Source organism: Antrostomus carolinensis, unplaced genomic scaffold, assembly GCF_000700745.2.
Source record: "Antrostomus carolinensis isolate BGI_N321 unplaced genomic scaffold, ASM70074v2 scaffold42633, whole genome shotgun sequence".
NCBI classification, from domain to species: Eukaryota; Metazoa; Chordata; class Aves; order Caprimulgiformes; family Caprimulgidae; genus Antrostomus; species Antrostomus carolinensis.
In genome coordinates this window covers 1-14,432 of record NW_010306634.1, presented here as the reverse complement: position 1 = coordinate 14,432, position 14,432 = coordinate 1, and the positions used below count along the sequence as shown (strand labels likewise).

The window sequence follows — 14,432 nt, the reverse complement described above, 5'->3', positions numbered from 1 at the left end:
TAGATAAGCTTGCTGTGTCTGAGAGCAGCATGGAAATATCTTAGTACGTAGGTGATATTAGTTTTTCATTTCATTCCTTCCTGACCCAGAGAACAATAATAAATAGAGCAAATTTCTTGGTTACCTTCCCCGTTCTGTCCTCCCTGCCTCCTAAGAAAACGCATTATCTTTGCCTGTGAAGAGGCGATAGAGAGGAGGCTCTCTGGATGGTAAATTTATGGCAGTCTGCAGCTTAAAACATTAATTTAAATGATCCCGTAAGACACAACAGCAATATATTTGGATCCTCAACACTATGATTTGTTAAAAGAAGTTTGTCAGCTCAGGAGACTACATCAAGTAGGAGCTTCAGCATTTCTGCTGAAGTATTAGCTGTGTTTGTGACATGGAACTTGAAGCATATTAATCTTAACCTGGTACAGGGGTTACCTACATTGATGTGAATTGCAGACTGATGTTTCGCCTTTGGAGGAAAATTTAAAAAAAAGGCTAAATAACAGAAGTAGTGGTTTGGGGTTTTTTTTAAGTTTGTAGATGGGTTTTATTCTGTGATCGTGCATTTGTTTTATTTCATGTCTGAGCATTGTCTTTTCTGTTGGTTGGTTTTGTTGGGGTTGGTTGGGTTTTTTGTTTTGTTTTGTTGGGGTTTTTTTGGAATATGGTGGTGGATCCCCACATACTGAACTGTTAGTGTGTTAGTATAAGTTAACCTCCAACAGGAAGAAGAATCAATTTGGAGCATTAAGGTTTTGTTATTTGTCTTACTGTGTGGTGATGTACCTTACCCTTTTCTTTCCTTCTCTCTTGTTTCAGGTTTATGATGCAGCAGTCAGATGGCTGAAGTATGATGAGCCAAATCGCCAGCCGTACATGGTTGATATTCTTGCTAAAGTCCGGTTTCCTCTTATATCTAAGAACTTCTTAAGTAAAACTGTTCAGGCTGAACCACTTATTCAGGATAACCCAGAATGCCTTAAAATGGTGATCAGTAAGTTGACCTCTAGCTGAAATCTTTAATTTTCTGGCTAATTAAAAAAAATGCTGTGGAATTTTTGAAAATTGTTTGCTTTAAAATTCTCTGACAAAATTTTCACATTAAATTAATCTGACTGTGTTCCCTTTAGGATGCTGCATTTAGTTGAAGTTGGATTAGCAGATTATCATGTAAATAAAACTCAGTTTATGTAACAGAGTGTGACTTTCTTTTCTTTCTCCTAGTTCATGTCAACATGAACTCTATGATGAGATTTTGTCAATGAGTCGTTAGGGTAATTGGAAGCCTTTGGGACAGGCTCATAACTTCAGTATTGTTCATATATGAATTAATAAAATAAATATTTTATGTAAAAAATTTTAATATTACAAAGCTTCCCTAAGCAAATGAGAATTAAGCATATGTTGTGCTGTTTTCATTTCTAATATATACTATCTGAGCTTGCAGACAGTTGCATTCTCAAGGTGCAGATGAGATGGGGAACAAGCTTCACTTTTGTTTTTAGACACCATTTGTGAAATTTTATCATGTAAGAAAGAAAAGCATAGATGTTGATAAATATTCTGGAAGGAATTTTTTTCATTTTGGTAGCCGTTAACTAGTTGGCTTCAGTTTAGTGTAGATGTAAAAAATGGTATGCAACTGTTTTCTTTCAGTCAATGAGCAAGATGCAAATGAACCTATATGTTGGTAAGTATTTGCTGACCATTGACATCTCAGTCATACTTCTTGTGTGACATGGAGTTGGATGCATTGTTTAAGAAATAAGGATTTTTGTTTGCCTGGTTTTAGTGGCTTCTAATGTCACTAATATTTTTGCGTTTTTTGGAGTGTTTCTTAGGAGAATGCTTATTTTCTTAAACCAATTGTAACTAATATTTTGCACTGTCAAGCTAAGAACAAAGTCAGGGGTTTTCATGAGGTACAATAAGCTAGAGATGCCTTCCTTATTAATCAGGAACTGGGGGATGAGGAGGCAGGCATGGTTGACGACTCATTGCATTCAAGTCCGTTCTTTTAATGTTAGTATTGTCCCCTTTAGGCTCCCAGTTCTGCTGTTCCTTTTCTTTGGGTTCACTTCCTTTGCCTGTTGCAATGCAACAAACTTAGTTGCTTGTTAATGGTGGCTAAATGAGCTGGTTGGTAAACTGGTGTACACCATGAATCCATATCCATGTCCTGTTTTCACATGGAGCAGGCAATTGAAAATAGGGTGTAAATCTGGATGTATGCTCCCATCCTCATGTGCTGCTGTGCATTTTTCCCTTTTAAATGAAAACTGTATAGGTGTAGTATAGAAACTTGGTTTCCCCCTTTTCCTTCCCTTTCCTCTCCCCCTCCATCTCTGCCTCTGAAAATAGAAACTTGGTTTCCCCCTTTTCCTTCCCTCTCCCCCTCCATCTCTGCCTCTGAAGCATCCTCTTCCATGTACGAGCTACACTGGATCTGCAATAGTTTGTCTTCCTTCCAGGTGGGATGCGATACCATCTGCTTTCTCCAGAAGACAGAGAAGAGTTACTGGAAGGTACGCGGCCAAGAAGAAAAAAACACGATTATCGCATTGCTTTGTTTGGAGGCTCGCAGCCCCAGTCCTGCAGATATTTTAATCCAAAGGTAATCGTTACCTCAGAATGCATTAACATTCACTGTCTGTAATCTTACATGTTTTATTTGCTGATGATATTAACTAAGACAAACGGTATTAGGAAGGATATATTCCTTGCCTCTTGGCTATACAGCTGGAAGAGTATGGTTAATTAGGTTAATCTGTGTACCTAGATGTAATACTTCATTTTGAATAGAATGATTATATGTTTGTTTATTGGCAAAATTAGATACGGAGTTCTGATAAATCCATCAGAGTTGAGAATCAATTGGTATGTGCATCCCACAGCTGGAAATAAATAAAAGGTCACCAAAACATCAAGCAATCTGTTAGGAATATATGAAGGTCTGTATGCATGTGCATGCATATATGTGTTCAGAGAATAACTCAAAGCAATTTCTTTTTAGCACAAGTTAAATTATTGGCTTGTATGTTAGTGTAGAACCCAGTTTTAGAGTGCAAGTTGGTTTTCATGTGCATTTATTATAAATATGCAACTACTTCTAAATCCCAATGGTTCACAATTTTGTTTGTTCTTAAGAGTATGTAAAGAGAAGAATTGGGAGCCAAGTATTATGTAAATAGAAAAGAGTGAGTTTCTACAACAAAAAAATTAGAGGTGGCCAATTCAGAGCAAGCAAGCTTTGCCTGAAATTTGGTTCCATGTTTCAAGCCACAGGAATGGTGTGTATTTCAGCAACACAGACGAGATGGTCTAGAAACATCAGCTGCATGCAGAAGGACTATGTTTTACCAGGCAAGCACGTGCAGTAACGCAGGAAAAAGTTGCTATCTAAACATCAGGGCTCTCTAAGTTATGAGATCACATACTTGCAATATTTTGTTGCAGAAATTCTGGTTGTTCTAACTCAGCATATTAAATGCTTGTTATAATTTCAAACAATTTTGTGCGTTATCTGTGTGAACTTTATAGTCAATGTGAGCCCTGTCAAATCTAATTCAGAATGAATAAGCCCTTGGGAGGTATTTTTTAACTCATCATTCACATTCCCTTATGTAAGATAAAATTGAAGCCACCTTCTTTGAGCACCACTCAGGTCTGGATAAAAATCTGCCAGCTTTGCTGACTTAGTTTTAGAGACATTAATATGTATTTTTATTGGGGATTCCAAATTCCCAAATAATGACCACCTTTTTCCTTCATACGCATACTCAAGTAAGAAAGCAGTACTCCAGCTGGGGTCAAGGAGGTTAAGGGAACAGAGCAGATAATTTTTGCCTTTCCAAGGTCTGAGCTGGGGAAGCCTTTGATCAGGGCATTCATCCTTTTCAAACAGTTACTTGGTTTTGGTATTTTAACAAGTTGTAATTCACCCAATGTGCTCTGACCTTTCTTTTATTAGAAGGAATTTGGATCAAAGTTTCTTTCTCTTAATCTCTACTTTTGTTGGAACAAAGGTAATTTTAGGCAGGATGGAAACTAGCTTTGAGACCTGTGGTCCCAGTCATTAATTGGCAATGGTATTATCAGCGTAGCGTGCACGTGGTCTCTACCAACCTAACTGATAGGTTAAATTCCCTAAGTGCCTAATGTCACTGGTGGTCAGAACTCAAAAGATGGAGGTTGTTGCTTCATCAGTCTTTATAAAATAATATAAACCCTTCCAGATGTCACCATATATTTTCTGAAAATGTAATCTTGTTTTGAAAAAATATTAATCTCAGTGCATGCTGAGTGAGAGCGACAGGCAAAGACTTACAACTAAAAGGAAAATTATGTATGTAGGTAGGTGATCATCAGTCAGACCTAAACTGTAATATTACAGAGAAATTTGTTTTGTGGACAAAAAGTCATATCTATATTAGTCTACATAAAGCATAGGATAAAATAGCTCATTTTTTCAGAGACTATTCGCACAGATATAACACCAAAAAATAATTGAGTTTGGAAGAAGTTTTTCAGAATTGCCTCTTGATCAAGATTTATGGCCTTGCATGTGGATTAATAGGGTGGTGGCAGGGAAGGAGAAGGAAAAAAAGTGGGTAACTGGAGATCTTGATTCTAACAAGCATGTCTTCCTTGTGTGTATGTGCTTTCTTGGGTAGTCTTAACTAGCCTGTCACGTCTTGTTGGAAGGCTTTACTTACTTCATTTCCAACTCTAAGCTATTTAAAGATCCTTTTCGGGATGTTTTGCTTGAGTATCTGAGTTTGATCTTTAATTAACTGTGACAGTAGCTTCTTAAATGCACCCAGCCAAGGATCCAGAACCCCTGTTGAGTTAGCGTTGTGTGCATGCAAAATAAGTGTGGTATGTAAGGCTCCAGTGCTGCGAAGACTATACTGTGTTTAACTCGCTTTAATACGATGGGAGTGTTACAAAATGGAGAACTAAAGAACTAAAGGACCTTGGAAAAGAATTGAAATTTTGGTTTTTGTCTGTTGAACTGATTGAATAGTGACCTAGTCCTATTTGACTAGCTCAAATTTTTATTTTAATTAAATTATTTAATTAAATTCTTATGTCAGCTAAAGAAACAGTTCAAGACAAAGGTTACGTTTCTCCTGAAAATATTTTCTCAGTTGTGAGTTATATAAATTTCAGTAATTCTAACACTATAAAACTAGTGCAAAAAATCTTAATTTTCACTGATTGCTTTGCATGCAAAATTAGTCTCTAATGTTGATCTTTACTTGGTTGTTGTCGAAAAGGGTTCTTTAAATAAGAATGGATTGGATACTGTGTGTTATTTGTTAGACTGCTGTCAGTATTACTTTAAGTCTGTATTTGTTGTCTTTGTTGCACAGTAACTGATATTTCTATTGATGCATGTACTTAATCAAGAGAGCAAAAATGATGCAACAGGACAGATGCAGATGGGCATAAAACTTGTGGAGCAATCTGGCACTATTTTGAGTAAAGATGTTTGTTTTCAAAGTACCACTATAAATCCCAGCTGTCCCCATTAACGGTGATGGGAATCATTTTCTTGTTGCATTTTCCACAGAATATTTTTTTTCTTTTTTTTCCCCCAAGTTGGGAATAACATACTTTTGTTTTGTGAATTCTTGATAAAATTTACACATTCCTTTATTGGATTTTGAGGCAGCAATATGCTTATTCTTTGGAAATTGCTGTCTCTAGTGACCAGAAATGACTGGAAGTTTTAACTTTTTAACAGTGCAAAATCCAGCAATGGCAAGTAAAAAGTAACAGATGCCTGGCATCACTATTTCTTGATGATTAAGGGAACCAGCATACCTTTCATGAGGAGACAGAGCTGTAGTAAATAAGCTGTTAGTGGGAAGGTTGTCCATATTAGGCACGTCTGCTGTTTTCCCTGACAAACTTGGAAGAGGAGGTATCAACTGAAAATGAGGGCAAGGCCTTACACCAAAGGAGGTACTTTTTCACATGGCCCATAATTATATATGCCATTGCTGTCACAGAGTCTTGTGGCTGCTAGGGGCTCAGATAGTTTTAATAAGTGATTAAATAAATTCATGAAAGATGAAAAAAGCCTTCAAAAACTATTAAATAAAAAGGTACAGCTCCTACCTCTGGTGTCCTGCATCGCAATTTGTTGAAAACCAAGATCAGCTGGGGAAGTATCACCATATACCTAGCTTGTTCTTTCCTTCTTTACTCAGCTCCCCAAAAATGAGGCTTGCCATTGCCCAGGGCTGTGTGGATCTTGACTGTGGCATAAAGCAACTCTCCTGCATAATTGTTAAATGTGTAAAATGCATAAATTGAAATCAATTCTATGTGGTGCAGACTAACACTGAAGAGCATTACAAGAGAATGACTTAAATTGCCTCCTGTTGAAAGAGGAAGATACTGCTGAGTATGCTCAGGCTAAAGGAGAACCTATGGCTTTTCATTTGATAAAGGTGTGGATGAAATGGTAGCTATGACCTGAAGCCATAAAAGTGGGTCAGATCACAGCCCTTTTAAAAAGAAAAGGAAAACAACAGGTTTTTTTTGTAAAAGTGCCAGAAGTTTGAGCTAGAAAATATGTTGATCTTGCACAATGCACTAAGACATTTTCTTAAGATTTATGCAGCTATTTATTTTGCCATGCTGTAGTATGGCTTTCCTTTCTAGGATGCCCCAGGACCTGTTTCTCACCATAAAGGGCCACATGCACCTGCCAGCTCTTCTTGATATGGGGGATGCTACAAGAAAAGATTGTAAGATGTTTTGGACTATAACATGCTCTGCCTCTTTCTTTGAACCCCCATGTAGGAGTCGCTGTTCTTCCTCATTGACCAAGGTGTTTGAAGTTTGTCCTTGCTAAGAAAATGTAATGATGTAACGTCTTGTGTGAACCATTACAATGAAGGTCATTCAGCAAGTTTAGCTAGACCATCCTGAGGTGACACAGATAACAGTTAAGGTCTCATACTTTCCTGTTCAGTATAGGATACAAGCTATGCTCATGGAATATGTGAGATGCTATTACTCAAGAAGTGTTTCTTGTGCTGTACGCTATCCTGGTCTGCCATCAGTTGCTGAGTTTGGTGTTCTTAAGGCAGCATTACTGCCCATATTTGATACCTGCTGGTTTTGCCAATCCATGCAAAATCAGTTTCTAGGCAACACAACTGCCAGTATTTGTGATGGAGCATTACTCTTTTTCATGCTATCAACTGTGGATAGCTATAGATCATTTGTGTTTTGTAAATTCTGTAAATAAGCTTCTAGTTGTCATGGTAATAAAGTATGTATCAGAGCTTTTTAACTGAGTTGCTTGTCAATTTGGATATTATCTTCTCCTTTTTCCACTGTCTTTGTTTAGTACATTCTGTATTTTTTTTTCTTTAGAAACAATCTGTTACTATATGTAAGATGCTGTTTTTCCATTCCTATAAAAGAAAATGCAATTCTACTTTATTGATCACATGCATTGTTTCTGACATAGCAGCAGGAGGTCAATTTTGTTGGAAAAAAAAAAAACAACAAATAAATCTGTTTTTCAGGAAAGCTGTACTGGGTGCACACAGGGAATGAGGAAATAGAAATTGATAATGTCATGGTTCATTGCAGCTAACTATGTCTGTGTCTAAGAGAATTTTTCAAGAGTACGCCTGAGGAGTATTCTTCAATAAACAGTATTCATGTTTGTTTTGAAAAGGAACTTTAAAACTGACCATATCTAAATCTCTATGAAAAAGCTGTGTTTGAAAAACACTCGCTGTGCAGGTAAGTGTTATAATCTATTAGACATTACTTGTTCTTTGTAATGCAGGATTACAGCTGGACAGACATCCGATGTCCCTTTGAAAAGCGCAGGGATGCAGCTTGTGTCTTCTGGGACAACGTAGTTTATATTTTGGGTGGTTCCCAGCTCTTCCCTATAAAGCGAATGGACTGCTACAATGTGGTGAAGGATAGCTGGTATTCCAAGCTAGGACCTCCAACACCTCGAGATAGCCTTGCAGCCTGTGCTGCTGAGGGCAAAATTTATACATCTGGTGGTTCAGAAGTGGGTAAGACACTAAAAATCTTTAAAACAAACAAACAAACAAAAAAAGCACAAAGAAAGATACGTGGAAATTTTTCTGGTTTTTGCATGACTCTTAAAAAAAAAACCCAAAACCAAACCTGCACGTTGCCATCTTAGCCTAATGAGTTTGTTTTCCAATATTTAGGATTTTATCCTCCCTGCAATCCAACAATCTATTTCTGTTGTGTTTTTAAAATGGTTTAACTGATTGAAGTGATTAATATTTCTGTTAACTAGAGCATAAGGGACACTGTAGTTCTTAAGAGGGATTGCAAGTGGGACAAGCAAATGTATTTTGGGAGTCCCACTCTGCTCTTAGCTTACTTCTGTAATTCTGCAGAACTCAGTGTGGTTTGAAATTTTCTGCTATGTTTGGCCAGAAGAGCTGCATTTTGACAGTGGCATTCCTTGTATATTGGGTGCCTAATGAGATTTTTTTTTTTTTTTTTTAAAGATTAAAAAAAAGGGGGTGAAAAAAGCTTTTAAAACTACTGCTTTTGGTGGTGAAATTATACCTGGCCCTGTAAAGGAGTTTGTCCAATTTTCCTATCAAATGACAGAAGTTATCTTCTTTTAGTTTGTTACTCTGTTGGTATATTTCAGTAAATGGAGAAATTCTACTTTCTTTAGATGTTATTACTCATATTAAAAAAATTAAGACCATTAAGGGTTTTTTCTCTCCCCAAGAAACATAGTAGGCAACTTATGCTATGTGATATAGCAATGTTTAAAAATTTGTTTTTTCTACATCCAGTACATCATCAGCAAACCAGAGACTGGGATGGAGGTGTGCTATATTCATAAAAATATAGAGCTTTAAAAAAAAAGGCTGTGTTCTGGGGAAAAAAAGAAAAAAAGGTTTTTTAGTAGATCCTCTTGAGTTCTGCCTTGCTGCAGAGGGAGGTGAGCAGAGGAAAAATGGTCATAATCAGTGCTTAACATTCATAAATCACTTAATGGGAAGTTCTGACGTTTAGTTAATGTTATCTGGCCTCTCAAATATTTTAAGAGGCCCAATGTAGCAGCAGATTAGACAGTTCCTCGCTGCCACCTAGTGTGCTAAATGTAAATGTAAAACTGCACCTTGAAATAGGCTTAAGTAAGGCTGCCTTGGGAAACTGGGAACATTACAAAATCTCATAAATCTTCCTAGTTTCCCACGTGTCAGTTCATGAGGGAGTATGACACAAGCTTTGATTGTATAGTTTATTTTCTAATACGCTGTAATTAGTTAATACAACTGAAATAGAAATTTTAATTTAGGAGTTTTCTTTTAAATCTACCCTCACATTACTGCACAGTTTCACTTTACTTGCCATAAATATTATTCAAGACAGAACAGTAAAAGCTAAAAATTAATAACAGAGTTTATTTTGCCTGTACTTTTTGTCTTCTTTGGAATCCAGTGAACACAGTAAAGGTGTTATTGGCCCTTGAGGGAGGAGTACACAGACCTTGCACTTCCAGAAAATAGGTATCTGCCAGTCCCCAAGAAGGAAGTAAAATGGTGAGGGGTAGCTGTCTCGTGGTTGCTAGTAATTGTTAGGAATATGTTATAACATAATCAAGCTATCTTAATTCCAAAGGCAACAAGTACTCTGGCAATTGGGCGAGTCACAATGCTTAGTGAAAAAAACCTCATGTGAATCTGTGCTAAGTTTACAAAGCTAGTTTCATCTTCACCTCTGAAAGGGAAATATATTTCCAGGTAGTGAGAGTAGCATAAGAAGATGACAATATGATCTGTAATTTATATATATCTCTGTTCAGTGTTTATTTCTGCCCCCCTCAAAAAAAAACCAAACCCAAATAACCCAACATCTTCCTCATTTGTTTTTGTTTTCAAACATAAATAGCAATTTTATAAACTTACTTGCATATTTTGGAACAAAAGAGTCAAAAGAATTACAAGTATGTGCTTTCTGAATAGTCCCAAGTTTCGAGTTGGTTAGTTCTACTTTTGGAGGTGGGAAAGCAGCTTTCCCCTTTCAACTAACAAATAAAGCATCAGCTTGATAATTACTGTTAGACTCTTATCTTGAAAGACAACCATAAAAATTAATGCCACTTTGGTGGGTTTCTTTTTTTTTTCCTTTTTTTTTTTTTTTTTTTTTAAAGGAAATTCTGCACTGTATTTATTTGAATGCTACGACACAAGAACGGAAAGCTGGCACACAAAGCCCAGCATGCTGACTCAGCGATGCAGCCATGGAATGGTAGAGGCGAATGGTCTCATTTATGTATGTGGAGGAAGCTTGGGAAACAATGTTTCTGGAAGAGTCCTAAATTCCTGTGAAGTTTATGATCCTGCCACCGAAACGTACGTATTTTATAAATTCTGATTATTTTTGGCGACTTGTGGCTTTGCTTGCTCTGTAAATAACTAAAGTATAGATGAATAGGAAGAATTGTACGTGGTGAGAAATTTTCCCAAGGTAAGCAGTAATAAATCAGTTATTTGCCGTTTTACTTAAAAGGCAATTTTTTTTAAGCAACTTCATTCCATATTTCATTTTCCTAATGCTAGGTTTTATTTATGTATTTTATACTTATTTTCTAGGAACTAAATAGTGAGTTTTCCTGTTTTGTATGGTTTTCTTCTTCCCCAGGTGGACTGAGCTGTGTCCAATGATTGAAGCAAGGAAGAATCATGGACTGGTGTTTGTAAAGGACAAAATATTTGCTGTGGGTGGACAGAATGGCTTAGGTACTATAAGTCTATTACTTCTCTAGCTGGTCACACAAGGTCTTTTTTCTTTTGCAAAGAATTCATTATACTCTGTTCAGCTGAAAAACTTTTTGCAGTACCATAAAACATGTCCTGTTGCTATCACATCACTGTTGCCATCCTTCTGTCACCTCCCTACTTCATTGTATCTTATTTTTCAAACTCTCTTACTAATGACAGTACTGGCAAATTCAGATAGGCACTCATACTGTAGCCCAGTTCTGCAGTAGCTAATGTGGCTAAACCAGTCATCTGAGAAGATGTATCTTTTGTTGTTGTTCTTCATTATGTATTTTGATAATTTTTAGCATTCTTTTGAGACAGGGAAAGGTGTAGCCACTATTTTAGGAACTTGAGTCTAAAGATTAAAAGCTAGTCAGCTATTTTAAAGTGGTGAAAAAGTGAAAACTTTTTTGATTGCCCTAATTTTGAAATATAACTTAACTGTATGGGCAGGTCATTTTATGATCTGCCTATCTCCTTGTCTTTAAAGCTAGAGCAATAAGCATCATTTATTTCCCAGGAGAATAGAATTTTAATTCACGGGGTTTCTGAAGTGCTTTTCAAGATGGAAAATTCTTAGCTATGAGAATTTTACCCTAGCTATCACTATTTAGGGTAACTACAATATTTTATTTCATATTAATGCTATTTTAGAATATAGTTTGTGTTTTAATTAGCTACTAAAGCTATTCCAGCACGATTGATTCCTAATGCAGATATATCAGCAGACATATTTTTTGCACAAACATTTTATCAACCATTTATAGCCAGGGCTGCCACTTTGCAAAATGTTAATGTAGTCACTGAGTGCTCATTTTGGAAGTGTGTACTATTGAACCAGTAAGTTAAAAGTATTATTTTGCTTTCATATTTTGTAGCTTGACTGAGTAATTGTTCTAATTGTAATATAATGGGGAAGAGTTATGTCTGGGGTGAAATATTTGTACCTGTTAACTTTATATAAAGGTCTCTCAGATTTAGTAATTCAGGACTGAAAGTGAAAACTTTGTGACTCCTATACTACTATTAAATAGGGATAACAGGATGTTTGTAGATATTGTAAAGTGTAACTACTAGCCTGTTTCCTAAAGAAGCAAATCTTAGTCACCAGTTCTACTGTAATAACTTTTTATTCCCTTGGCCCTTTTCAAAGGGACTTAGGTTTTTTACCTGCAATGGTTTTAATATAATGGAGAGAAATCCTCTATCAGTAAATGACCAGTTTAAGTAAAGGTACTGGTGACACCTTTAGAATAAAATGCAATCACTATAAAGAAGTTGCAGGTGGATTCCTAAATTGTATTCCCTAGCCACAAATCCGTAAGAAATTAGTCAATTTTAGTTCTTCTGTTCACAAAGCAACTTTAGAATTTCTAGAAAGTGTATAATGTGAAATTTGTTACAACACATCTCACTTTGTCTCCTTTTTGCTCTTCTCTGTTTCTGTGTTTATAAAAGAGTAAGCCACTAGTTTAGAAACCTGTGGCTTTTTTCACTTTTTAAATTTTTACTCTAGGATTTATGTTTTAATCTAAACCTTGAAAGTAAAGACTAAGTTTAACAAAGCACTTGTATGCTCTAGTTCAGTCCATATGGTATCATGTAATAAGCAGTTATCTATCTCATTGCCTTGTAGGTGGCCTTGATAATGTAGAATATTACGATATCAAGATGAATGAATGGAAGATGGTGTCTCCAATGCCGTGGAAAGGTGTAACAGTGAAGTGTGCTGCTGTGGGATCTATAGTCTATGTCCTGGCTGGTTTTCAGGGTGTGGGTCGATTAGGGCACATTCTTGAATATAATACTGAAACAGACAAGTGGATAGCCAACTCCAAAGTCCGTGCTTTCCCAGTGACAAGTTGTTTAATCTGTGTTGTAGACACTTGTGGGGCAAATGAAGAAACTTTAGAGACCTGAAGACCTGTAGGAGATGCGGAGACATTCTTCAAGGACTTGGGGAAAGATGGCTATTGGTGCTTTGCTTCCATGTTTTACTGGATCTTGTTAAACTGAGTAATAGGAAAAACAGAGATGCAGTCTTTCAGTTTGTATATACAGCATATTGTATAACATGGATTTTGTCACGCCCATTTTCTTGTCTGTTCTAAGAGATGGGGATGTGTTTTGAGAATCCACTTACCTAGCTGAGATCTTATGGCATCTTCCTTTAAAAGGACTCTGTGTGTGGCCTTGTCAAAAATAGACCCAATCCAATTATTTAGAAAAACTCAGAGCATTTGATGAAGATAAGATTTCTGGTTAAATTATACTTTACTGAGCTCAGTTGCAGAGATTCTTCATTTAATAAAGGTGAGTAAATGCAGCTTGGCTATGAGAATTAGGAGCAGAAACTTCTCATATGTACCTACCTGCAGAAATCTTACTAGGATGCAATGAAGATTTTCCTCAGGAAAGACCAAGGACAGCAGTATAATAAAGATTCCCATGGTGCATGGGGATAGGTTTGCAGCTCTCCAGATTATGAAAGCTGCCCTCTTCCACTGACTTCCTTCCATCATTTGTATGACTGCATATAAATTTTTAGACAGGCCATATATAGAGATTAAAGAAACACTTTGCTAGTGACATCTGGCATTTTGGGAAGCTTTTGCAGAAAGACTTTCTTTTTTTATTATTATTCTGAGGTAGAGGGACGGTGGGGGAAGTCCAGAATAATTGTGCACTATAATTAGCAAGTTGGAAACTTGGGATTAATATATTTTCCCAGGCATCAGACTGTACATACAGTGGATGCCAAACCATTAGCAAAGACGGGAATAGGAATGGGAAAGCAAAGTCAATACAACAAATGTATTGATTTTCTTCTTGGAAATGACTGTTTTTAAAATGGCATGAACCAAGTCATTAAAGATACTTTATAGAAGACTTCTAAAGTTGCACATGGTTATTAATCTCTGGTTTATAAGCATATAGTTCTGTAAATGTTTCCAGCCAACATGATAGTAAATTTCTTCCAGCATAGAAGTTTAGCTTGTCAAGCTATTGGTGTCAATTCTGTGTCCATCTTCCCACTTCTGGAAAACTATAGAAACGATGTATGTACATACCTGTCCTGCTCCCATGCTAGCTTATTAATAATTTTCATCCTAATTTTGTCACCTCTCTTCTAACTTGCTAATTTTTTCAGATCTGTTTCTATGAGACTGTTGAGTTAACTTAAAAAGTTGGTGCTTGCCTACCTGTACCTTGTGCAGTGCTGGTGGTGTGGATTTTTTAGTCTGTTTTATTTCTGAAGATCCTCTGGGTTCTCATAGGCAGTATAAATGCCAGTTCACAAAGCCAATGCCTCTTTGTAAACTTCCTCCTCGTTTTCTTTCTCATCCCAACATCTCTGCATGTATGGAAAGTGTAGCAGATGCGCTCCTGGGCTTAGCAGTGGTTGCTGTAAGGCAGCTCTTTGTTCAGTAGTCAGTGAATGCTGTAACACACTTTTTGGGGGGGGTGTACGTTCCCTCTCGCCTTTCCCTTTTTCTGAGCCATGAAACAAATGTCACTGCTGTCTGATCCTTAATTCTGAAATACTGTGAAAACTGGAGTGAGCTGTGCCCTTGTTACGTTGTACGGGCTGCTGGGGTTTTTTCTGTATCCGCCTTTAAAACTGCGCAG

At 36.7% G+C, this 14,432-nt stretch overlaps 1 protein-coding gene across 1 annotated transcript; it reads left to right on the top strand.

Moving 5' to 3' along the window:
* Window positions 1-810: 810 nt before the first annotated feature.
* KLHL7 (kelch like family member 7) lies at window positions 811-13,000 on the top strand. The gene is made up of 6 exons (XM_010165188.2): window positions 811-988; window positions 2,466-2,608; window positions 7,814-8,054; window positions 10,190-10,391; window positions 10,681-10,778; window positions 12,439-13,000. The coding sequence occupies exons 1-6, from the start codon at window positions 871-873 to the stop codon at window positions 12,720-12,722; spliced, it is 1,086 nt and encodes a 361-aa protein (XP_010163490.2). The 5' UTR covers window positions 811-870; the 3' UTR covers window positions 12,723-13,000.
* Window positions 13,001-14,432: the final 1,432 nt, after the last annotated feature.

Bases quoted from the DNA above. Each gene is read 5' to 3' on its own strand.
- KLHL7 (XM_010165188.2), top strand. From the start codon at position 871: ATGGTTGATATTCTTGCTAAAGTCCGGTTTCCTCTTATATCTAAGAAC. The intron at 989-2,465 runs GTAAGTTGACCT...TCTTCCTTCCAG, and splicing joins ATGCCTTAAAATGGTGATCA to GTGGGATGCGATACCATCTG. The intron at 8,055-10,189 runs GTAAGACACTAA...TTTTTTTTAAAG, and splicing joins ATCTGGTGGTTCAGAAGTGG to GAAATTCTGCACTGTATTTA.